General features: G+C 39.0%; 8 protein-coding genes across 8 annotated transcripts; 2 read left to right on the top strand and 6 right to left on the bottom strand.

Moving 5' to 3' along the window:
* Positions 1-1,281: 1,281 nt before the first annotated feature.
* Positions 1,282-2,334, bottom strand: MELLADRAFT_93016 (uncharacterized protein; the record flags this gene model as incomplete). Its single annotated transcript, XM_007415900.1, has 5 exons — positions 1,282-1,442; positions 1,522-1,630; positions 1,710-2,100; positions 2,168-2,228; positions 2,292-2,334. 5 exons carry the CDS (start codon positions 2,332-2,334, stop codon positions 1,282-1,284), a joined length of 765 nt encoding a protein of 254 aa, XP_007415962.1.
* A 1,110-nt stretch (positions 2,335-3,444) lies between these two features.
* Positions 3,445-5,903, bottom strand: MELLADRAFT_111563 (uncharacterized protein; the record flags this gene model as incomplete). Its single annotated transcript, XM_007415899.1, has 11 exons — positions 3,445-3,499; positions 3,689-3,784; positions 3,900-4,036; positions 4,107-4,194; positions 4,285-4,474; positions 4,549-4,610; positions 4,694-4,761; positions 4,846-5,008; positions 5,095-5,377; positions 5,440-5,493; positions 5,555-5,903. 11 exons carry the CDS (start codon positions 5,901-5,903, stop codon positions 3,445-3,447), a joined length of 1,545 nt encoding a protein of 514 aa, XP_007415961.1.
* A 782-nt stretch (positions 5,904-6,685) lies between these two features.
* MELLADRAFT_39559 (uncharacterized protein) lies at positions 6,686-7,878 on the bottom strand (the record flags this gene model as incomplete). The annotated part of the gene is made up of 3 exons (XM_007415898.1): positions 6,686-6,967; positions 7,062-7,550; positions 7,648-7,878. Coding segments are annotated over 3 exons (1,002 nt in total), but the record flags the coding sequence as incomplete, so codon positions are not given.
* A 700-nt stretch (positions 7,879-8,578) lies between these two features.
* On the top strand, positions 8,579-10,185 carry MELLADRAFT_45344 (uncharacterized protein; the record flags this gene model as incomplete). Its single annotated transcript, XM_007415981.1, has 4 exons — positions 8,579-8,796; positions 8,902-9,083; positions 9,168-9,794; positions 9,903-10,185. 4 exons carry the CDS (start codon positions 8,598-8,600, stop codon positions 9,996-9,998), a joined length of 1,104 nt encoding a protein of 367 aa, XP_007416043.1.
* A 466-nt stretch (positions 10,186-10,651) lies between these two features.
* Positions 10,652-13,626, bottom strand: MELLADRAFT_50301 (uncharacterized protein; the record flags this gene model as incomplete). Its single annotated transcript, XM_007415897.1, has 7 exons — positions 10,652-10,919; positions 11,030-11,485; positions 11,699-11,806; positions 11,990-12,122; positions 12,230-12,325; positions 12,365-12,430; positions 12,529-13,626. The coding sequence occupies 7 exons, from the start codon at positions 13,594-13,596 to the stop codon at positions 10,816-10,818; spliced, it is 2,031 nt and encodes a 676-aa protein (XP_007415959.1).
* A 1,320-nt stretch (positions 13,627-14,946) lies between these two features.
* Positions 14,947-16,696, bottom strand: MELLADRAFT_93011 (uncharacterized protein; the record flags this gene model as incomplete). Its single annotated transcript, XM_007415896.1, has 3 exons — positions 14,947-15,195; positions 15,312-16,286; positions 16,520-16,696. The coding sequence occupies 3 exons, from the start codon at positions 16,694-16,696 to the stop codon at positions 14,947-14,949; spliced, it is 1,401 nt and encodes a 466-aa protein (XP_007415958.1).
* Positions 16,697-19,806: 3,110 nt separating this feature from the next.
* MELLADRAFT_111558 (uncharacterized protein) lies at positions 19,807-22,880 on the top strand (the record flags this gene model as incomplete). The annotated part of the gene is made up of 8 exons (XM_007415982.1): positions 19,807-19,864; positions 20,073-20,131; positions 20,336-20,547; positions 20,980-21,002; positions 21,044-21,180; positions 21,479-21,546; positions 21,585-21,702; positions 22,137-22,880. 8 exons carry the CDS (start codon positions 19,807-19,809, stop codon positions 22,878-22,880), a joined length of 1,419 nt encoding a protein of 472 aa, XP_007416044.1.
* Positions 22,881-23,979: 1,099 nt separating this feature from the next.
* Positions 23,980-24,815, bottom strand: MELLADRAFT_39545 (uncharacterized protein; the record flags this gene model as incomplete). The annotated part of the gene is made up of 4 exons (XM_007415895.1): positions 23,980-24,124; positions 24,193-24,492; positions 24,565-24,671; positions 24,738-24,815. The coding sequence occupies 4 exons, from the start codon at positions 24,813-24,815 to the stop codon at positions 23,980-23,982; spliced, it is 630 nt and encodes a 209-aa protein (XP_007415957.1).
* Positions 24,816-25,267: the final 452 nt, after the last annotated feature.

Raw genomic sequence — 25,267 nt, 5'->3', positions numbered from 1 at the left:
TGGCAGCTCTCAGAAAACAATCACGATCGTGTTGGGTTATAAGAGCTGTTGAGGGATGAAAAGCTATGTGACTACTTTCAAAAAGCAATTGATAAGGTGTTCGCTTTGAGAATATTTGAAGCTTTCAAAGCCGCGGTAAAAATAGCTATATGTAGGCCCTTTTGAGGGGTTGTGGAGTAGATTGAGCGCCTACTTTTAGACAGCATCAATGATGATGTTCAAATGCAAAAGCTCGCAAGCTTACCAACAATCTCGTGGCTGGGGTTTCAGTCCAGTTGGAAAGCATAGGGATTTGGTGCAATGTACGGAATAAGATACGTTAAAATGCTATTTAAAATCATAAGGATCATGGTTGCGGACATTCAAGGCATCTAAAGCAGTAAGAATAGCTTGATTGCTTTTGAAAAGCAAGTGTGAATTGCTATTGAAACACATCTGGGTGTCGCTTGGGGACATTTGGATCGGTTGAGCTGAGAAGGAGTGCTTTTCAAAGCGTTTGATAAGCATGCTTTTCAAAGCGTTTGATAAGCAAGCGTTGCCGATTCAATGCCTGGATGTAAAAAATGGCAGCGCAGAAAAAAGTATAAATAGAGAGCCAACGAGTCAGCCAAATTAAGATCACACACCGCATTCCTCGGGTCCCTGTGGTCAAATGACCCTTGGATACCCAGAAGGGGGATGCGTTATCTTAAATCCCTGTAGCAACTCTACCTTAAAGCAAAAATTCTCAGCATAAATGCTGGCAGAATTTTTTTAAGGGGGGTGGCTTAGGGATTTAAGTTGATTTAATGAGCGATACCATAAACCCAATTATCAGTAGTGTTTTTTTTCCTACAACTCATGCCCCTCTGATTACGTTGGGACTTTTTTTGATCCGATAAAGTCGCAAAGGAATTCGTGAAGTTGATTCCATATTGTCATGATGATAAGTAATGATATCAATGGAGCTGATATAGGAACTTAACATGGAGTCTCTGGGCTGTGCAATTCGAGTAAGAATCATCTTCTAACACTCATGTACGCTGAAATGAGGTCTTTTCAAATCCTAGGAAGAATATTTAGTGGACAAGTGCAGATGTATCATGTTTCGAGTTCAATCAAGTGCAGTGGGTTGATATGCGTCACAAGGAATCGACGGTATCAGGAAGAATGAAGTTGCAAATGTTTGAATAAAGTATTGAAATTGCAAAGAAGGAGATTTATTGCACAAGATAAGAAAATGAATTGTGAAAATGAATGTGTATGAAGTTAACAAGTAATAAGAAAAAATAATGTTTTCATTTATGCGAGTACGTTCAAGAATGAATTGAAACCAAATCCAACTTGTTGGTATCCTTGAAAGTTAGTTCCAGCTTTACTCATCACTTCTGCAGAGAATCCTTTCATTGGAACACAAGCTGAAGTGATCGAGGTGAGTTTCACAGACACTTCGACCATCATACCTGATTTAATTCAAAAGTTCAAGCAGGACATGAGTCTTGATAAACAGCTCGTATTTGGACAAGAAGGAAAATGGCTTACCACCGCAGGTTTGCATAATGATGGGGTGAGCCGAGGTGACTTGTGACATGTGGGTATACATATCTTTCAATGTGGCAGTCATTTTGATAAAGAGGCCACCGAAGTCGGACTGAAATCAACACAAGACATGTTAGTAAGGTCATTGAATGGAGAATCGGTGAAAGTTGATCCAATGAATGATCATTTACCATTGAATGGATAGCACCTTCGGTTACCATTGACTGAGAAGCTTGAAGTCCGCTAGACATGGCAGTTCTCATGGTCAAGGTCATTCCAGAAATACAAGTCATAAACAAAGCCATGATGGCTTGAAGCTCGATTAATAAGCTTTGACTTTTTTCGGATGCGTTTGCTTCGTTGGTGCTGTCGCAATGAGTTTTGATGTTCGAAGAATGGATCTCGAGTCCATTCATGCACGTCTCGAGATGTCCGTACATTTGGTCAAGGATGGGGATAGATGCTGGTAAGACAGCTTTGGAAGCAGTAGGAGCTTGTAAACTTGCTGGGACATAGTGATTGGTGCCTCGCCTTTCCAAAACTACCGGATCCATAGTGATTGCGGCCACTGGTGCGGCCACACTAAGATCATAATATCATAAATCAGTTTCTTGGTCGAAGAAAACGAGTATAGTATAAGATGACTAACCTGAGCAGTTCATTTGCAAGGCTTATTGGGTCGTATTGAGGTGCGGCCAACAAACCGGAAGCTATAAAGAAGGAAACTTGTAAGCAAAGATGTGAGCATTTTCAATCAGATATGAGCCACCAACCAGCGATGGTCACAGTTGCAATGAAGGTGGTGAAAAATTGCATTTTGACGAGTTTTGAAGTGTTTAAAAAGGTTTTGAAAAGAAAGACCGTCAAAGGGAAAACTTTATAAGATGCAGGAAATGAGGAATGTAATTGATAATGTATGTGAATAAGAAGTTGATGGAAATTGTTGGATATCCTCGCGCAACAGAACAGTCTTTATATCATATCCTTGAACCACTATGACGAGGTCGACTACCAGCAGAAAGACAAAAGATGCGTCATGGTATGGTTACGACCCAAGTGTTAGTCCTATCATCTATGACAATGGTCCAAATGCTGGCAAGATTCATGAAATTCAATTCTTTAGCCCGATCGACCTTGAGACCAATCATGAGTCTAGTGATCTTTCATGTTACTATTAGGTCAAGGTTATTCCACATTTACCGCGGCCAACCGGATTTTTCACCAAGAAATTGAAGGTCTTCATGGGTTAAAGAGAACTGGGCCCAGCCTAGTTAGGCTCACCCTCAGAGTCATAATGAGCTTTTCGCGCGATCACCTACGGCAGTGCTTTAGAGATGCCAATTGATTTCGTCAATAAACCAAACGCTCAAGATGCACTTGATGGTTAGTTAATAATACTATGTAAAATCAAAGGCTCTATTCTTAGAATACAATGAACGTGCCCAAGGTGAAAAGATACGTCTATATCAGAGCCGTCATTTTCAACTCAGTCCAGTTCATCTCTCGAGTTTTGACCAACTTCTTATTCGAGGTCTGCAAGTATACTATCAGGGTTTTCAACCTCTCATACAACAAGCAGACGCTTTAGAGTCTCAGAGAAAAGTAGTCATCCAAAACCGAAATTCATATTATAACGAGTTGAAAAGGAATTTACATCTTCTTTTGTTCCAAAGAAGATAAAGAGCAGTGCGGGTGTATATGACAGAAACACCAATGCACAATCTCGCTCAATAAGTTTTGCCCAACTCAGCTCATCTTCTACTCAGATGATGATACACTGAAACGTATCCTCCTCTCGTGATGATCGGCCATGCTACTACCGCTCTCAGAAACTGAGAGTTTTCTTATTTGAGTTCCTTTTCTTTGAAGAATGATTATCATCGAATTCAAATGTTTACACATTTCTTCAAATCATATAATATTCCACTAGAAACCAGATCCCAATCTAAAGCCAGTCCAACATCTTTTTCCAATAAAAAAACTACAACATCAAAAACAAATTCAATTAGAAAAGCCAGGAACAACAAAATCTACACCATTGCACCTTTTGAATTTAGAAACCATTTTCAAATCATCCCAACATCAGTTTCTTTTTTCTTTGATAAACTCGTTTCTTAAAGAACCGTCTTATATTCATTCTCAGGAAACGATGAAAATAAACTTGACTTACCATTCTGGTACTATCCCAGGATCTTCAACATTATACCTTCTACAGAATGCAGAGAAAGCAGTAGGAAACCAATACCCTCTTTCACCATTCCGATATCTATTAAACCACGCGTCAAGAAAAACAACCAATCAATCTTCCCTTAGTTAATCATTCTCGACGAAAAAAAATCCAAAATCGGTTTTAGAGAAAAGGAATAAGTTTAGGAATTCACCGATCAGCACTTTCGATCATCAAATCTAATTCTCTCGTACTCGTTAAATGTTGTCGAGCATATCTTAGTAAGACAGACGCTTTTCTTTTCAATTCGGTTTCATCCAATAAAGCTGCTTTGATGGCTTTATTGATTTCCTATAAAAAAACAAAAATATCCAAATCAAACTCAAAGACCCAAAGAATTGGTAGAAAGATGGTTTAATACTTCAATAGTCGAATTTAATTTTAATTCAATAATATTATTCTTTAAGATCGTATCATGATCATTGGGTAAATCACTAGCAATCACACATCTATAATCCATTCATTCGTCAAAAACCCAATCCTCAATCAAAACTTATACCTCAGAATCTCTCTTTCATAAGTTTTTCTTCAAAACTCACCCAGATAACATAGCTTGAGAAAACTTTCGAATGAATTTTCCTTCAATCGATCCATCAAATACACATATTTTAGATTGCCTCATGTTCTTACTAAAGTCTTGTAAAATCTTTCTTTGAAGATCGTGTGATGGATCTAACCAATTCAATTTCTTTGGAGGTTTCAAGTCTTTCCAATTCGGATCTAGTTCAGCTGTATGATATCAGAAAAACAAAATCAGTGTTTTTTTTTGGGGGGGAAATCGATTTGAGGAATGAGCAACAAACGGAGTTTGATGGAATTCACTATAAAGGTTTGACTGGCTTGGATAGCTTTGGCTACGGTTGTTCTTTTGAAAAAAAAAATCAAAAAAAGGTTATATTATTAATGTAAAGGTCATTAGATGGAAAAGTGAGTGAATCAAAGGCAAACCTAAGAGGATAGTAACTATTGATTTTACCAAAAAGTACTGCATCATATATCTTTGATTCCCAATCATCCTAAAGCCATCCAAATGAAAATAAAAAAACATCATTGGATCAGAGATCATGAATTAAGAAAGATTTAAATCTCTTTAAACTTACTAATGGATAAAAATCCCATTCGTTGGCTGTATCAGGAACATGACCAAAGAGTTGAAATTGAAACTTTTGACTTAATTCATCATCCGATAAATAATCATATTTTCGATTCTTGGCTTTAAGGATATTTAAATAAGAATACATTTCGACTAATTCATTTGCATACCTGTTCTTTACAAAAGAAAAGTAAGAAACTTCAATACAGAAATCAAAAAAATAAAAAAAAATCTAATCAAATCGAAAGAACTTCACCTAACCAATGTGATGTTCCCATTCAATAAATAACTATCTTTAACACATTGTCCAAAATTACAATCCCCACCTTTAACGATCAAAAGCGTATTACATTCTAATGGTTTAGTAGTCAATAACTCATCCCAAATCTTAATCAAACCATAATGAGTAAACACGATTTGAAAGTAACCACAACCAAATCTCTTATTAATGTTTTGATTCCAATCTTCATTCGGATCGTAATCTGAATACCCAGGTCCCCAGAATTTGGCTATAATACTTGGATGCTTTTGTGCTGCCTCTACAGAGATTGGGTTGGTTAGCTTAGGATTGGTTGAATGGAGTTCAAAAATCGAGGCTCACCGTATGTTTCGTAAAAGAATGTATCTGTGCGAACATACGAATCTAGAGTAAAGTCTAAGTTCAGTTCAAACATGTGTGAAGAGTTAGTATTGAAAAGTCAAATTAAGAATCTAACCTTCAAGATCAGCAAAGAATAAAATCTTAGTTGGTTTGACCAAAACTGTAGGAGAATAAATCAAACGATCAGAAAAGAAAGATGGGTTTTGATACCATTTTGTAGAATTTTGATCCTCTTCTATCAAACTTGTGTTTTGATGTTGAAGACTAATTGGATTTAATTTCAATTGATGATCATTTGTTTGTTGTTGAAGGAATCCATCAGATGGTTGTGAATTTATTTTTTCTTCAACAGTGTTTATAGGATCAGTTGAACGAAATGTAGGAAAGTAATAAAAAAAGAGTGATGAGATGGTGATGCAACTGAGGATCAAGAGTGGTCTTGAATGTCGAGGTGATAAAGCCATTGTTCTTAATATGCTCAAATGAAGATTATAATTAGAACAATCAGTTCAAGTTGATAGATAGAATGTTTGATCTGATTTCTTTCATATCTCAATGGTTTCACTCTGATTTCAGTGATCATGTTTTATCGTCATGTGAGCCTCTTGTACCTTGTTGAAAGAAATTTAAACCTGATTCACATTTACACCTACAAATCAGCGGTTGAAGTTGAGCAGTTCCGCGACAGTCAACCAAATCAACCACTGCAAGTGTCTTCTTTGCGATAACGCATTACAAATCTGCGGGATCGGATATGAAAGCGAGTGGAACTTGATCAGCTCAACCCGTTTTCCATCACAATTCAAACCTTTTTTTTTCAAAAAATTCGTAAAACCAAAACCTCAGATGGTCTAATCAAAAAGCCACTTTTTCTAGATACGATAATTTGATTTTTTTTTTTGAAAACATAAAAGAAATCAAATGTTTTTCATATATATATATATACAAAACAAAACAAAATGCAAAAGATACACAGAGAGAGAGAGAGAGAAATTTATGAACAACGAAAAGAAAGAAAAATGTAAACAAACAAACAAATTAACTTTGTATCATGATTTATCTGTATCAAAGAATAAAGAAGAAAACAAGAGTAAGATATCTATCTATTGAGAAAAAAAAAATCAAAAAAATCAAAAAAAAGAGTCTATTAACAAAAAAAACCAACAAAGACACCGAATTTCATCAAATATTAAATCAAATCACTTAAGATGTAAACTATAGATTTTAAGATTTTAAGATTTTAAATTCATTTATCAATCCCAAGTTGTTTAGCAGCTTCAAGTAATTCTCGATCATCTTCATCCATCTCATTCAATTCTTCATCATTCTCATTCACCAGCGGTTGAATCTCATTAAAATCTTTCATATGAATCCTTTCATTCACTTTAAGATCAGAAGTAGAAGAGGGAGAATTCAATTCTTGATCTTTAACCCATGTATAATAAATCGAACCTATTAAGATCATCGAGATGCCTCCTAATCTACCTGGGGTGATCACGTCACCAAACACAGAAGCACTTAGAACAGTCTAAGAAACACACCCAAAACGAAACATCAGTTTCTTTGTCTCCTTCTTGAGATTTGAATTTGAAAATCGGGGTTAATTTTTTTTTTTCACTTACTTGGAATACACCTCTAACAGCTGAACTAATCATATGAGTCACAGGAGAAGTGACTTTAATCGAAAGCACCCCAGCCACCCCAATCAAAAACCCAAACAAACCGGTGACCAAAGTGCCTAACCAAAAGGTTTTACTAGCATCATGAGCGCCGATGAGTAAACTCAAGACGATTTGAAGTTCACCCATGATCACAATAAAAGGAAAGATCAAGAGAGCCGAATAAAGGTTTGTAAGATAAGTGAGATCGATTGTACCTGATACTTTCGACAACGCTCGTTTCATGATGATCGCATGCATTGAAGTCGTCAGGGATGAAAAGATACCTAAGGCTACACCGAGATGAGAAACGGTTAATCTTTCGGATGAGACTCCGATGATGAAGCCTAGAGTGACTATAAAGATTGATAAATGAATCTTGGGTGATGATCTTGTACCTAAAAATAAATATGAAGCTAAAACCGTAAAAGGTAAGATCAATCCTCTTGCCACCTAAAACATCAAAAAAACCCCGAAGAATTTATTCAGTCAATTTCATCTAGTTTTGGTTTTTTCTGGTCAAATGGTTTGAAAAGATGGATAAGCTTACCTGATAAAATGATGCATCAACAAACTGTAAACAATAAGTATTAAAAGTAAGACCTAAGACATTGATAGAAATCAATGGTACCAAAGATTTCAAAATCGATAAATGTAAAGTAGGTAAAGTAAAGATCCCAAACCAAGCAAACAGTTTCAATAAGATCACTGCTATGACCAATTGACAAAACAAAAAGAAAAGTGGTGCTGGTATTGAATTCAGTACCCACTTTTTTTGGATTTTAAATAAGAAAACAAATCAATTTTCTCGTCAGTTTTTGAAGAAGTTTCAGATTTGTGATTTTTTTTTGAATTGGATGTGTTACTCAACTTTGTTAACCATGACCATGACTAAAGCAGCAACTAAATAAAACGAAACTGTCGAAATCACTTTTGCTCTACTAGGATGATGATTAGATTGATTAGCATCGATAGGTTGATGGATTGGATGAGTAGGTGATTTAGGTGATTGAATGATGATATGATGTTCATTTGGATGTGTTGATAGGTTAGGAGGTTGAGATGTTAGAGGACTTAGTTGAGCTGAAGATGAAGATGGTGAGTTTAATGGATTGGTGATTTTGTTGGGTGAATTGGATGTCATGATGGAATAGGTTGGATGGATTTCTTTGATTTGTTTCTTCTTGGTTTGTTTCTTTTATGTTTTTCGTGTTTTTGAATGAGTTTGATTGGACTTGGTCTTGGTCTTGGTGATGTTGAGTTGTTGGTTAGTAATAGGTAGTTGTGGTTGCCTTGTTATCATTTTCTGCAACATTCTTTAGAGTGCTGACCCGTTTGAGTTTCGGATAATTACTCGAAATGATGATCGGGAATCGGATCAAGTTGGAGTTCAGTTATCCGCAGTTTACGCAGCTTCGATTGATTGGAAAAAAATAAAATTCATTCTCATCCAATCCAATCCATCTTCAATCAAGTTCAATCAAACTCAGCAATCAAAAAATGTCAAACCAATCAAATCAACATCCTTCTAGTTCTCAATCACTTGATTTGATCACCATCTCATCATCTCCTATTCCCAATCAATCTATCAATCTATTCTCTCCATTAAACAGTTTTATCAACAAAATCTCATCTTGGAGAGATTCTTTAAACTTACCTGAACCTGGTACATATGAACAAGTAGGTAGAGAACTCAAAGGTCAATCCATTTCTCATTCATTCACTTGATTATTTACAATCCACTGATTCGATTTGATTTGATTCGATTTGATTTGATTTGATGTTGATTTCGGAAATCTGATAGGTGTTCATTTAACTAATTATATCTTTGATGGAGCAAGAGCTGAATTATCTAAAGCTTTATCATTAAACCCTGCTTTTAATGTGACCCATAGTTTTAGTTTGGGTGCTCAAGGTGGTTCGGCTGCCATGGGTGGTACTAATCCTGGTTCATACAACTTTGGTGCAATGTATGCGACAAACAAAGTAATTTACTCAACTCAATCATCACTTAAACCATTCTTCTGATTTGAACGACTGATACGAATATTGAAATTCTGTTCATATTAGATCTTTGCTCAAGGTAGTCTTGATAATGATGCTACTTTGATGGGTCGATTGAATTATAGATGGCCAACAGAACAAGATATTTCAAAATTACAAATCCAATGGCCTACTTCTACTTCTTCACCATCTGTTACTCAATTAGAACATGATCGAAGAGGTCAAGATTATAGTTTATCATTTAAGATCTACAATCCTAATCCGATTGATAAATCTGGTATCTTCATCACTCAATACTTACAATCATTACATTCTAGACTATCATTCGGAATCGAATCAGTTTGGCAAATCCAACCTCCAATGGAAGATGCAAGTTTATCTTATTTATTAAAATGGACTTCTTCTAAAAAAGATTGGATCTCTACTTTAAATTTATCGGGTCAAGGAATCTTACAAGCTACTTATTGGCAAAAGTTATCGGATAAGGTCGAGGCTGGTTTAGATTTAGTTTGTTTACCTCATCCTTCACCTTCTGAACGAAAAGCTTTGACAACCTTTGGTGTACGTTATGATTTACGTCAAGCTACTATTCGGTCTCAAATCGATTCACATGGTAAGGTTTCAATGTTGTTAGAACAAAGAATCGCTCCTACTTTTACTTTTTCGATTGCTGGTGAATTAGATCATTTCAAGGTTTGTCTTTTTCTTCTTCTCTTTCTTCTCTTGCTTCAATGTACAATACATTTATGTCACTTGGTTTGGGTGGAGTGATTGATGAATGATTTGTTTTTTGTTTAACAGTCTCAATCTAAATTTGGAATCGGAATCCAACTTGAATCTTCACCATTAGATGAAACTGCTTTACAAGGTGTCACACCTCCCACACCACCCATGTAAACTTGATGAAAGAACTCTCTCTCAAATCAATCCAAATTAATGTCTCAATGGGAATAAAAAATCTTTATATGAAATATATCAATCCCCCATGAAACCTATTGATTCTTTAGAAAACCTTATAGATTGTTTTCATTTTGTTCTCCTTGCTTTTTGGGTTGCAATCTATGATTTTGTTTTTGGTTGTATGAAAGAAAGAATTGAGAGTTTGGTTTAAAAGTACTTATGATATGATAATTCCAAAGATATGAATGAAAAAAAATCATCAAGAGAAATTGATGAATATTAGTTGATTGGTTTTCTCTTTCATGAACGTAACGTATGAATGATTAATTGATTTTCGAAAGATCTACATCGCCTACAATTTGTATCTTTGAAATCGAAATCATACCTCAAGCTAGAAAACTTGATCACAAAAGTCTTTGTAATTCTCTACCTATATCTTAAGAGATGAGGATGAGCATATTTCACCAGAACAGAAAGAGGAGGTTGAGGTTTGTATTTCCCTTTATGTAAATTTTCAAGTTAAAGGATATACACAAAGTCATCAAAATCTTGTAGATTTCTAAACTTTACCTCTTTCTTTTGTTGATAAGAAACCCAAACCATTCAAAAATAAAGATTTCATTTATAATTTTACAAAATGTGTTTTTTTAACTCTAATTATTGTAAGTTCCATTTTAATTTAAAACAAAGTACATAACGTATTTATATACAATTTTTTTTGAAAAATGATCCCATTCGATCAGGATTTTTTTTTTTGATATATTTGATAACTTTTTTCTTCGTTTCGTTTCGTTTTGCTTTGCATTTGGTTTTCTTAGGTGGCTCTAACTTCATGAATCACAACACATTCATTACTTGTATTTTCCCATCCTCTATCACCCGATGCAGTAATTAAATATCTTTGTGAAGGAGTAATACCTATTTTGATGAACCGAAAAAAAGAAAAGAAACATTAGTTCTATCATTGGAATTTCTCTGGGAAAAAAAGATCAAAGATGATATAAATCCTGTTGTTTTTTTCACTCAACTCATACTTGAAACTACTCCACTAGAGTTACCAGGAATGATTCGAAATGGGATCTTAGCACCATTGGCTTCTGATTTCAAATTCCATAATCTAACATTATCAAACGAAGCACAAACCAATGAATTTCCATCTGGCCACATCTTCACACAACTAATCGGTCCAGACGAACTAGGTAATCTAATGGTTCTTTGTACTGTCTTATTAAACCTTAGATCATAAACATCTATCGAATGATGTCTTCTACCTACATAAATCGATCGTCCATCGATTGACCATGTCACAGATGAAGTCCATGGTGCAGTATGTTTGGGTAAATCTAGTTTTCGTACTAATCCTTTTCCATTCACAGGTTGGATCCTTCGATCCCATAAATATACTTGTCCATCTATTCCACTCGTTAATAGTACATCTTCATTTAATAATGGTAATGATGAATCAGTCACTGATGGAACTTGTGCTAAACGTGTAGGTGGTAGTGATATTGGTGGTGGTAGTGTGTTGACTGGGTTGGCCGGTGTATTACTGTTGGGTAGTGCTAGAGGTGGTGGGACGGGTTTAGGTGGAGCAGGACCGGTAGGAAAGCTCAAGGAGGTGAAGAAATCAGGGTTCTCATTTCGAGTTCGAGTTTCTCCATTAGACGTTGTAGGATTGATAGATTCATTTGTCGGACTACGAGGTCGGGTAGGTACTGGATCTGGTACAGGTGCCGGTGATGAATCTGGTAAACCATCTGAGCCAGAGCCAGCAAAGAGAGAGTCATCATCATTCCCATCTTCCTCTTCTCCATCAATGACCATAGGCTTTTGTGGTGAACTTTCAAGTTTAGGTTCCTCAAAAGGAGGTTTGTCAGGTGAAGGTTGAGTTGGCGCTGGTTGGGATGCTTGCCGTTGTTCTACTGGTTCTGGTTCTTGGGCTTCTTCACTAGGATGATAAGGCTCTTCTGGTTTGGGTGAACGTTGACCGACTAATGCTTCATCGAAATTCTTGGAATCATATATCGTACTAGAATGATCTGGCCTCATGGTGACAGTTGAGATTTGAGAAGCATGAGCTATGAATCGATTGACAACTTGACCTGTGTTGAGATCCCATCCCTTTTGGTGTGGAAAGCCATCAGTGGAGTAATTATAGATCGGAGTAAAGATCTCGAGAGATGGTGATCGATCTATAAGATTAAAAGAAAGAAGAAAAAGGTACTTACCAACACATTCCCATCCCATCCTCCACTAAATGCAATGTTTTGATCATGATTAAGCTCAAGAGCCGAAACCACTGAACCAAGTCTATGACCGGAAATCTCAGATGAGGTGGAAAGTGGGCCTGGTGGTATATTGACACCCTTGAACACGTGTCGAATTTGTCCTTCGTCATGTCGAATCGTGAAGAGATTGATATTACCTGACTGTATACGGAGTGATCAAAATAAGAACCAATCGAACCAATGTGTTAATGGCAAAACTTTTCAAGCAATGTTTTATGGATCAATCAGGCTGTGCTTACCTCTGTTCCACTCAATCCCCAAAGTTCTTCGCTTTGAACGGCTAGACTATAGACCGGACTGACTTTTGAAGCATTTCCTACGCTCTTAGGTCCCCATCGATTCGCGGATCTAGAATTATCATTTCCAACCTTGTGAATGGATTGAACTGCACGTTCGTTATCCTCATTCTCCCAATACCCAGTAAGAAATATAGTAGTTTTATCACCCTCTTTCTCGATCAATGGTACATGTCCACCTTGTCTCATGGTTAAATTTTCAGTCATCGAACCAGTCACAGATTCGTATATAGCGATCCTTCGAATAAAACCATCTTGACCACCTGAGAAGAGATGAGATCCACATGGAGGTAAAGCAAGTGCATGAACAGGACAACCGTGAGGGATAAAAACCAAAGGATCGATGACAGGTGGTTTTAACAATTTCCTAGGAGCCGTTACAATTTGACGTCGACGAGCGACTCGATCAGTGTAAGAATCGGCAAAAGGTTGGATTTGATGAAAGGTTTGAGATGGATCGATATCAAGAGAAGTAGAGGAAGATTGATGATGGGATTGAGAAGATGATTGAAGTGATAGATCTTGTCCTGAGGTATTGAAGCTTTGAGAAGCTTGAAGGTGTTGTTGAGTTGATGGAGATTGTGAGTCGATGACCATTTGATGTTGAGCATCATCTTGATCGGTGGAGTTAGATCGATTCTCTTCTTGTTCTTGTTCATCCTCATCCTCTTCGTCGTCGTCATCGTCGTCGTTTTCTCCCTCACCACCTTCTTCATCATCTTCATCGTCATCATCGTCGTCTTCATCATCGTTCTCTTGGCCATCATCATCATCTCTTCCATCGTTTTCTTGATCGTCATCGTCATCATCATCCTCGTCATCGTCATCATCTCCATCAGCATTCTCTTGATCATCATCATCTTGATCCTCATTTTGATTTCCTGATGAGTTATTGTTATCCGATCCAGTTGCTGATGAGACAGACATTGCGTTTTCATCATCATCTCCACCATCTTGATCAGCTTGAATTGCATTGAAATCATCTTGATCTTCTTCTTCACCCCAGGACATCAGTTAAGAAGTATTCGATGTTGATATTTTGAATCAGATGAAGTGTTTCCAGTGTCGACTCTCGAGTTGAGTATGAATGTCAAAGTTTTGAATTGGCTAGGTTTGAGATCGAATGGTCAGTGTCAGCTATTGAACTTGATATCTCTTATCTTGAGAGTCAGACTAGTAGTAGTGCGTACCATTCGTGAATGAGATGCATGATACTAACTTGGTCCATTGGTTCAAGACGGGTTGAGTGACTTTCTCCTGGCTCACTCTGAGCATCATCAACTGCTGGCAGTGGTCTCCTTGGGATTCTTACATACTCACTCATTCGAATCCGAGGCTCTCTTCACTTCTCAACACTCTCTTGACTTTTTCCTTATTTTCATTCATCAAAACGTACATGATCTTGGCCCTCTATTTGGGTTCTTCTTGAGACTTTCGCAGACTACAGTCATGTTGGTTTTGCTTGAATTGTTTTACCATTTCTTGATATATGTACTTGTAATGCATGATTATGTAATGGCAATGCTCAGAGGGTATTCAAATCTCTTCAACCATTCAATACATATTTATCCACCAGACCAACCAAAACAATTGTGATTTCTCAAAAACTTTCTCAACCATCAACGATATCAGAAGTAAAAATCAAAAACCATCACATGTAAAAGATCAAAAGAAAACAAAAAGGATTGAATGAAACAAAAGTGTGATCAAATCTCTATAATGCATCACTAATCATACACATGGGAATTAAATTGAAACACATATTGATGTTATCATTCCTCTATTATCTCATGAAAAAATCTGATCAAATTCCATCTAATGAAAATCAAGAAAAAGGTAATATAGGTTGGAAGATGATAATGAGCGTCAACACATGATGAATTGATGATGACTATTATCAAGCCCTTCAATCTCTTCAAAAAAAACTCAAGAGAGATTTATCAAGAAGAGAAAAACCTTTGTCTTGTATAACAAGAGCTACCATCTATCATCATCATTGTATTGCTATTGAGTGATACCCATTATCAATTTATGTCTTCAAAAAGTCAGTGAAGTTTCTCTTGTACAGATTTTCTGAACAAGTGATTGGTAGCAATGAAAAGAAGTAGAAACAACCCTAGAACCTTGTAATTTCATTGGGAAAGTGAGATTGCCTAATAGCCATAACCGTGAACAATGCATCACATTCACATGGTGTTGAAAATCTGACAAATGGAAAGTGTGAACTACTCAAGTGCTACAAGCATCAATCTTGATTAATCCCAGGAGAAAATCAGCATTCAACAACTATTAATTTGGCATAAAAATACCACGGTGAGGTGGATATCCATTGTTAAATTGATATATTTGCTCCTTAGGAGCTTAACCAAAGATTGATTCATACATCAACATATCATGCTGTAGTTTAAGCTTCTCAATCAAAACTTCTTCTTCTTTCTTTCGAATCATCCCTGAATTCATTCTCGCACGTTTGCCTGTCATCACTACCACACCTAACCAATTCCTCCATTCTTTGGCTCCTGGGAGTGTATCAAACTTCAAGGCTTTCAACATTGCTGCCTCAATAGTATTGACTTCTGCGTTGGTCATGCTTGAAATGGTTGCAAAGGTCTTTGGTGGAATTGGATTGGATAACACCAAGAGGTAAAATGTAAGTCAGAAAACCTGTTGGAATGAGAACAGGAAAGTTACATTTGCAAGATGTGATTGAGTGGATGATAGCTCACGGAGTTCTTATAGCTGTGGTCATCCAGTGTCTTGTTAGCCAAGACCAAAGCAGCCAGAAGTGTCTTGTAAGGCATCAATGATGATTTGCCTTGATTGGAATCTCCAAAAACATCCTGTCCTGAAAGTACATCAACATAGTATAAAGCCAGGACAAGGACTTGAGGTGACAGTAAAGTTTGTTCAAGCACTTGTTGAGTCCAACGTCTAAAGGCAGGTTTGACCTCTGTCCTCAAAGGTTTGATATCCTGTTGACTATTTGGTTGGAAGTGATTAGCCTTCATTGCATCTTTGTTAACCCCCATCATGTTGACTGGGCTGACTTGATGATGCCCATGAATTGCTGCCCATGGGGAGGTAGAATTGACTGAGGAGTAGTAGTTTTTGTATCCTTGCACATGATGGTCTGAAGGGAGTCCCCCCAAAAAGGTTGAATCATTTACAGGGTTTGAAAACAGCTTGTTGAGAGGTGAGGTACAATGAGATTGATATGGACCAGGTGTGTAGCAACGTTCCCAAACCATTTCACTGGCTAGATCAGAGAGTGGTGCAGCTGATTCTTTGTAAGGTGGTGGTGGTGGTACTGGGTAGGAGTTGGGAACAAGCACATCAACTGACTCCATTTTTTCAACAGGATCTTGATACGGGAAGGCAAAGGATGGCAACACATCAAACAATGGCATAGCAAGCACCTGGGGAATGCTTGTTGATTTGCTGTTGCATTTGAGAGGTTGATGAGGAGGTTGAGCCCAGCTAGGGTGATCCCAACATTCAGCCACAAGAGTCGCTTTTGAATGGCATGGTGGTTCTTTATAGTAGGTTGAGAAGGTTGAAACAAAGAGGAAACTTTGGCCGGGAAAGACAGACAGGGAGCAAGTTGAGAGATCAACTTTGTCTTTCAAGGCATGTGAGTTGGTGTTGTGTGGCAGCTGCGCATCATCTCTCAAGGCACATGAATTCTTGGAGTTTGAAGTTGACTAAAGCCTTGATAGGTTAAGTGTTCTTGAAACAGATGACTGTCCAATGCATCAGCCAAAGTGCAGAGAGATGCCTTCATTGAAGAGATTGAACCATGAGACGCAACACTTGACAATTCACTAGTGTTTTGCAGCAATAAATGCCCACTATGACTGGGTTTGTTGATAGGGGATGGCACAGACAACCAAGAAGGGGTCAATGATTGATAATTGAAATGATGATGAGGATCAACTGTGACTGATTGATTAGGTACGTCATGGGTGAGACTCTGAATGTTTGTTGGATGCTGCAGCAATATGGTATTGTGTGGCTTGATCAAAGAAACATTGTGATTCAAAGAATGCTCTGAAATTGGGTTGGGTTGAACAGGGTTAATACCATTGCTGGTCCATGAATTATGCAAGCTCATGACAAAAGATGATGGGGACCAGAAGGCCCAGATCAGAGAGCAAACACACCAGCTCAAGTTGTTGGCAAAACACCAACACCTTGGATGGATGGCTGCTCAATGATCAATTAAAGTCAAGTAACCTTAAGAGCTGGCCGTGTTAGGTGGTATTGAGAACCCCCTGAACCAATAACACCTTTTCTTATGGATGTGAAAGCGGTGAAGGAATGTCCCCTAAAGAGCCACACACAATGAAGGTGATAAGGTTTGTGCCTCGGTGCAATTGATGATTGATGGCAAGAGGGACTGACTGTTGATTGTTTTTTTGTTTTTTTGTTTTATTTGACTGCTGAGAGATTGAAAAGAAACTGAAAGGAGTGAATAAAAAAGGTAGGTGTTGAGGTGGTTGATGTGATGGATTGAATCTTTTCCAAAGGTTGGCAATGATCCAGACCACCAACACCAAATTCAAAAGGTAAAATTGGATTTGGGTTAATCTCTGGTGAGATTTTGAAATGACTGTAAAATAGAGGCAATCAGTCAGAGACAAGGGTTGTTTGGAAGGAATTTGGTCAGCAGAGATAATTGCTCACAAGTGAAATCTATCTAGTATATACAGCAAAAGCACTAAAACAGCCAATGAAGGCCTGGCTTAAAGGATATAAAGACAAATCTGATGGTGGAGTGGATGTGATGGTACCCAATTCAAGTAAACAGTGCTGATGATGTAGTAAGAAAATAATCAGCAATTTCAATAAGTTGATGAAGTAGAGGAAATATGGGAGCAGGGTCTGTAATGATGCTGGTGATTTCTCACATATTTAGTTGGATGGAGATGACACTGAGAGGTTCAAAGTCCAAAGAGTACTAGATGCCATTTGATGAGGAGATGGGAGTCAGTGCCTGAGCTGTCCAACAATCCCTTGTGTTGTGTACCTGTCTACACATGAGTCCAAACCTCCAAGATAGCCAGAAGAGTTGGAATTGAGAAACAAGCAACTCACAACACCAGGAGAGTATGCAGGACAGTGAAACAGTGACCCAAAGATAGCACACACCAATTGGATGCTCTGGAAGTGGAGAATGTTCTATGTCTTATGCCAGGAATAATGTGAGGCAATTGTCAATCCACAATAGGAAAGTACTGGAAAGGTTACAGCAGCTTGTAAGCACAGAGGATATATAAAGTCTGTTTATGGAAACAGGCCGCAATGAGGTTTTTATGTAAGAAAAAGGTGATGTGTTTCAAAAGAGAATGTATGTAGAAAGAACAAAAACAAGAAACTTACATTTGATAGCCTGAGCTGATGACCAATATCCTGTGGAATTGATTAAAGCTGAGTGTCGGGTGAAATGTAGACCTGAAGTAGTTTATGAGAGAAATTGATGTGAGTTTACAGACCAAAAAGGACAAGTCAAAGCAAACAATAAGGCAGTGAGAGCCGGATAACCAGAATTGGGATAAGGAAAAGTTTGAGTCTGGCTGAGCAAAAAATAAGCAAAACCTGGGACAAGAAATCAAAAACAGATAGGAATTGGCCAAATTTGACAATGAGTAAATCACAGCAGTGAGGCTTTCTTCAAAAGAAAGCCATCTGGAGGATGAAGAGGATCAGACAAGAGACTATATCATGTTTGGTTAGCTGTGCTCGAAGATGAAAGTCAAATTAAAGGAGAAAGACCAGCCGGGCGCAGGAAGGACTTCAACGGAAATAAAGGAAGAAAAGAATTCCGTAGAACTCTGAGGGTCAAGGCAAGCGGCAAACAGAAAACATTGAAAAACGATAAATCCATCAGGAGAAAAGCTTGATATGTACAAAGTTAATCTCATGAGGTTAGAAAGATGAATCCACAATTGGCCTACATTCTTCAAGTCTTAGCCTTCAAATCCAAATTTAAGACTTCTCCATGACATCTTGGAGACAAGATGGCAGGCTCTGATAAAGTGAGAGGCCTCCAATCAATGTGGTAGAGCCAAAAAGTTCCAACATATATAGTTTGATCGAGTTCAAAAACATACCGAAAAGGTTCAAGAGAAGAAAGGTTAACAAAGAGACTGACTGATTCCTCTTTGTAGTATCGAGATGAACTAGAACTTCGCTTCAAACCCCACTTTTCGTACTAGCTTCAAATAAACTAATTCGTGATCAATATCAAAGTTTGAAGTCAAGAGGCTTGAAGACTTCAGATAAATCCGATTCTTGCTGGTAGTAATACCAAAGAAACCAAGTTGATACCAAAACACTGAGGTCGAGGGCAGGTCAACGGAGATGGATGGATTAGTAGAACGAATCTGGTTGGTCGATCGAAATCCGATTCTTCTCAACTCGTGTTTCGTTCAAGTGCTACAACGTTGGAAATTATTCGTAAGAAGTTGACCTTCGACAAAAGAAACTTCTTCCGGAGCGTTGTTTTTGTTGGATGTACCAACTGGCACTAACGCTAAACTTGGGAAATATAAAATTCAACTTTTTACTTTTTGCATCATTCGGTCATCCTCATACATCCTTGGCTGTACGTCTTCATGAGCATATTAACCATTTATCGATCAAACTAGTCTTATACCGGGATTTGGTACTTTCAGTTTCACTTGGTTCATGCCAAGATTTCCGTCACTTGGCGGGTGGTGCCGGAAAAGCTGTGCACTCGCAGTCCAACCCTACCGGTGCCACTGTCCACACCGGCACCAGTTTGTAAGAAGTGATATCATCAAGTACAGATATTTGTGTTACTGAAATACATGACTCCAGCACAATCTTTCTGGATTTTAGGCAATATATGAAGTGCCCGCCATGATTATCGCCATGTTTTTTTGGATTCCTATTTTTTTGACCCTGAAAGCTCAGCCCTCAAGACCCAGTTTCTTTTAAACAATTGTTTCCTCTCTAATTTTTACCCCCGCCAAACCTACCCCCAAAATATAAGCCACACACAAACAAATTGAGCGTGTTGCAGCTTTGCGGCGGCCTCAACAAAGTTGCAACCCTCAAATTTTCATCACAGATACTCTGTAACATAATCAAAAGGTTTGTTTGAGCATTTCTCTGCATTTGCAGTACAACATGTTGGTACTGATATTATATACAACAAAGTGCAATATTTCATTTCTTTGATGTTTACCCTCAATTTACATGTTACTTTGGTCATTTGGTTCTCAAAATGTGATTATGAGCATTACCAACACATTTAGTAAGTTGAAATCAAGTTGAATACATAATCTTTGGGTGCAATCAGCACAACAAACTGCATTTCTATTTTCTTGTGTTGTGTTGACTCAAACACAACAAAAAATGTTTAGCTCCTTGAGGAATGGTGGAAGCAATACAGAAATGTGTGTGAAAGGTATTGAACCTGCAATACAACAAAAAATGTGTATATTTCTCTTGTGTTTGATAAGTGAACTTGTGCACTGCTACCCCAGACTACCTGATTAAACCTTGGTCTATACACCTCATGGTGTGTGAGGTGTGCTTTTTGTATCAATATCATTTATTCTGCCCAAAAATGCTGATGTCTGTGCATGAAATCTGTAATTAGTGAGCAGGTAACTCTGGCAATTGGCTTGAAGGATCCATCCTCAGTCCCTGACCATGCTACCAGGCTTGTCTTTTAATGACCAGAATGGCTACACTGAATTCTGAGTTTTGAAACATTGCAAAGGTTCTGAATGAGGTGGATGGGGTAGGCTTGGTATATGGTAGCTTGGATTGGAATAAAAGGAAATTGGGTCCTGTGGTTCAAAGTTTCAGGCTCAAGGGTAATGATGGTGGATACTTGATATTCCACAGAAAAGGTGCACCTAATGTGCACATTTTTTGTCAAATTTGGATAGCACCTAGATCCTCAGGACTTTTGTCATGCCTCAGGTCAAGGTTTGTGACACTTGGCATGTAGGAGTATGGCATAAATTTATACATTGTGATATATGTGACTCAGGCCAACCTCTGTTTCACTTGCCAAGGAGCAGGACAACTGCTTTATGGAAAAGATATAGTACATGTATACTTTGAACTTAGTATGGGGTGGATGATGGATGTTTGGCATGCCATATAAATTGAAGATATCTTTCCACACCTGCTTATATAAAACCACCTCAACCATGACAAAGTCTCTTGGGAAAGCTTAAGCTATTCCCACAATACCTTGAAGAACACCGCATTCAAGCAAAGCATAGGTCTTCAATGGCTATCTGAGCAAGGAGATTTTACATATTGGCATTCCCTCTCGCCAGGCTGAAGGTGCTGAGTCACACGTAGTGAAGGGTTTTTACCAAGAGGTGAATTATAATAACACCTCATCGCTAGGTATATTCTCTATAACGGGAAAGGTAAGGTAACATATATCTGCCAAACACATTTCGTTTGGTAGACCGGACTTGGTTTTGGAGATATGATAAAGTTCCTTCAGAAATCCAGAGAATACATGAGCCCTCCAAGCGTTTTGCAATTACCGGCCAGCTAAGGAGAGAATATAGTAATCATTGGAAGAGGGCAATTGATGAATACGTAAGTCTCTGCACTTCTTTCTAACCTTTCCCTCAACATGGGATGTTGCGGTAGATGGCCAAGGAAAAGGTGCCATCTTGATTCACTGTCCTTCGATATCTCACTATGTCTTTGCTTTGATGAGCATATTCAGACAATGATCCAAATCCACATCCTCTGGATAAAGTCTGTCTCCTGATCCTGTGTGCGAATTCGCAAGATGTTCACTGTTCAGATCACCCAGAACAATAACCATGCATAATCGAAAAATCCAAAAGATGTTCTACGGGGTGAAATTTCTGATTCAGATGGATCACAGAAACCTGCGGTGACGAGTCGGACTCACGGCCGCCATAATATTAATCCTCAGCATCCTACACCAAGCTGGTATGCCTTCTAAGCATCGTTAGGCTTTTATCATTCAGCGAAGAATACACGTTCAACCTGGCCTCTATGAAACATATGGCCAAGACTCGTGTGCCTAAGATCACACTCAACCCAGCAGGAAGGCCTCCGGTGACCATTATGCAATTTCAAACTCTCGTATATCATTAGATTGTGTGACATCCCGCAAAAAGAGAAGGAGATCAGGTGCGAGCCGCATCTTAGACTCAGGCTATTCCTGATCCGTACCTGAACTGAGCCGATGGTCCCTGGCGTACGCTCAACGTGAGTTTCACTGGAAATTGCTCTATCACATGCATCCAAGCGTGGTATCCAACTTATGACCCACCCCTCTCATATCCCGATCGACATATCCTAACTGCTTCCATTGCAACGTCTTGGGACATCATCGACATCGAAAGTTTCCTTGGTGCTGAATCATCACTGGGTGAGCAAATCGACTGATAGCTTTGTCTGAACAACATGCACCTTGTAGCCTCAAGCAGTATCATCTAAGATTGTCTACTTTTTTTTTCAGAAGCTACTCATCACATAGCAAGATGTCCGGCGCTTCTCAACATATCACTATTCAGCTCTTGCCGCCAGATCTTTCTTTGAATAAAGAGCAAGCTACCTACGATGCCAATAATCAACAATATAACTCAATGGCGACCTCATCACACCCACGCCCACTTGACCTTATGAATGCTGGACGTTCGAACCTGACAGATTCACTTCCAATCTTAGCTCCGATTATGAGCCCGCAGTATATGATCACCTTACGTTCCACATACCGATCGACTTCTATCACATTGGCACAAAGTGCTTTCTTCGGTGCATCTTTAGCTTATGCGAATCTTTTCACTTATGTGACCCCGCAGCCCGTGTTTTTAGCTTGGGCGGCTTCAACATTTGTCGTCGGTGCTGTCGGCGCGGGGACGATGGGCTTCTTTGGACAATTCGATAGCATTTGGAATGACAACCGACCAACGCGCAGTAGTACATATATGAACGCACAGGAACCCCAGGAGTTCACTGGAGAATGGCTTGTGGGGGCTTTCGGATGCATCAGCTGCGCCCTCGTGTTTGTCGGTCTTGTTATGCTGAATCTTTCAATGATCGTATCAGCCTTCAAGCTCGACACTCACGATGCATTCAGTACAACCTTCAACAAAGTTGGCATTGTGACTGCAGGTCTATTCAGTATCAGTGGCTCCATGTCCCTCATGGCCGGCGCTTTATATGTTCGTTACCGAGGTAATTCACCGGTGATGCGCGCCTCTAGGTTTGCTTCTCAATTTGAACTCTGGAGTATCACATGTCGAACTGATGAGTAAAATATGGGTTGCTGCGTGCGTAGAAAAAAAGATAACATCTTCCGCGTACAGGCTCATTCAGAGGGCACCAGCCCGACAGACATGCTTCATCCAAATTCCTCGGAGAGGCCTAAATCAACTTGATCCGGTAAGGTCTATCTTAGGATTGTAGTGCATGTGTATTTCATTGTCAAGAATAGAAATCAGTTTTTTTATCTCACAAATAATTTATGATTGTAAATGTTCATCTTGTCGTGTCTCCCAATCAGATGAATGGTGACTCGAATCTCCTTGCAGAATGGACAGATGCTAGCTTAAGACCAGCCCCCCCTGAAGTGAGTCCCTTGGACCCCGGTTCAGTTGGCGATATATGTGATCATAGATGGTCGATAGGGTGAGCGTGCAGCACATGAATGTACAAACAAGATAAAAGCTGTGGGGTTGAAAGAATTGATTTGGGCTTTTGAGCCGGTGTCAAGCTTAATACACTATGTACGATTTGTGAAGTTCCCATATGTCACAACAGGCTCATGGTACCCACAAGCCGTGGTTCTAAGTTCCCAAGGGGTATCCTCAGTTCTTACGTGAGGTCTGCTCCGCGCCAATGTCCATTTTCCCTCTCTGCTATAGATGCACGACACTCAGCTGATAGCTAGGCTCTATTAATTGTACTTTTGACGGCCTCACTAAAGGGAGGTTGCTTAACAAATATCGCGAATCATTGAATGTCAGAGCATGCAGGCGTAAAACATTGTTAGGAGATGATTTCAAAAGTTCAAAATATCGCTGTCAACGCAAAATCACCTAGGGAAAATCTAGAAACGTAGTACAGCTGGTCATGTCGGTGTTTGCATATTTGGAAAGAAATAATTGATTGCGAACTGTGACGGCAAAAACGACAATCATCATAGCTTATATGAAATAATGTACAAACAACCGAAAGCTGGAGGATATGAATTCAAGCTTCTTCCAGCGGTTCCTCACTCTTCGTCGTCTTCACTTTCCGAATTTTCTTCCGGTATCCGCAAATCCCAAGCTTGGGTGTGATTGAGATTTGGTACGAGAAGATCATCGTTTTCAGGAGGTCTACCTGGAGATGATCGAAGCATCCGGTCAACGGTCAGGTCAAGATAGCTTGTGACGCTCCATATGGAGCGAACGTACGTCTTTCTATGGACTCTGTCTCAATTTGTTTCAAGATGTCTTCCTGTGCCGATTTTACTTCAACGCCATCTTTACAGTCGCGATACTTTGCGATTAAACCTCTGGTAGAGACCCAAGATCGTGTCTTTAGTTGAATGACCTTGAAGAGATGCCTCATGAAATAACTCACTTGTTCAAAGCCCAAAATCCATCGCCCCAACCGAACTTGGCCAATAGTCTCTCCCCCTCAGCTTGAAACCCAACAATTGCAAGACTCCCAGCAATAGCTTCTACACATGTCAGCTTGAAGGGTTTACCGTAGTTGATTGGATTCGCTGCGATAAGGTAGGGTAAAGTCCGATCACCAGTTGATCGAATTTTGTTGAACGGGATTTCGGATAGTCGAGCCCATGAGCATTCGACCACAGCAATACCAGATTGGTCAATCAGTTCGCGGTCAATGGGGGACACTGGTGTGGTACCTTCGGGGCTGTTCTCTCATCAAAAATTCTGTCAATCTGTGAATGACACTTCTGGTGTAGCTGCAGAGTACAAAACTTACCTCAAAACGATACCCCGAAAACGTTGACCAACCCTCAGTTCAGTTATCATACCAAGACGGGACAACTTCTTCCCCGTGCACTTTCGGGGATCACAATGATCAAAATCCTAGGAAGTGGAAGGGAGTGGTATTGATACATGGCTGCGTGGTTTTCGAAGAGCCTTTGGACTGACCCACATCGCGATCGCAATAGGCTTGACTTGCTGAGATGGTTCGGTAGTAGATGGTCCCGCTTCATACAATGACAACATTAATGTATGACCAGGAAAACATCGTAAATGTCTTGAATATATACCTTGTATGATTTCATCTTCATCCTTGTCTAAATCTGCGTCGCTGCTTCCTTGATCTTGGACAAGTGATTCAGGTCGGTCGTTGTTCCATCCATCAGACTGATAAAGGCTAATGTCCTTCACGGTACGACCGAGACCTCTCCCGCGATTTCCAAAATTACGATGGCCTTTATTTCGTCCGCCGCGTGACGCTCTTGATCCTGGTGGCATATTGCTGGAGTTGACAAGGAAATTATGAGGATATCGGAATACACCAAACGTCTCCAGGCGCAGAAAAATGTTAAAAATTCCCAACTTGGCCCCGAAAACCCTCTTTGAGACCAGACTCGGGTCGGATACGTCTGCCCCGGCCGCCTACTCAATGCACATTCGGTGTCTTCAGAAGTTCAGCCATCAGCTGCCATTTGTGT

Source organism: Melampsora larici-populina (assembly GCF_000204055.1).
Source record: "Melampsora larici-populina 98AG31 unplaced genomic scaffold MELLAscaffold_55, whole genome shotgun sequence".
Lineage (NCBI taxonomy): Eukaryota > Fungi > Basidiomycota > Pucciniomycetes > Pucciniales > Melampsoraceae > Melampsora > Melampsora laricis-populina.
The sequence above is the reverse complement of the archived record's forward strand: the minus strand, read 5'-3'. Positions and strand labels throughout refer to the sequence as shown.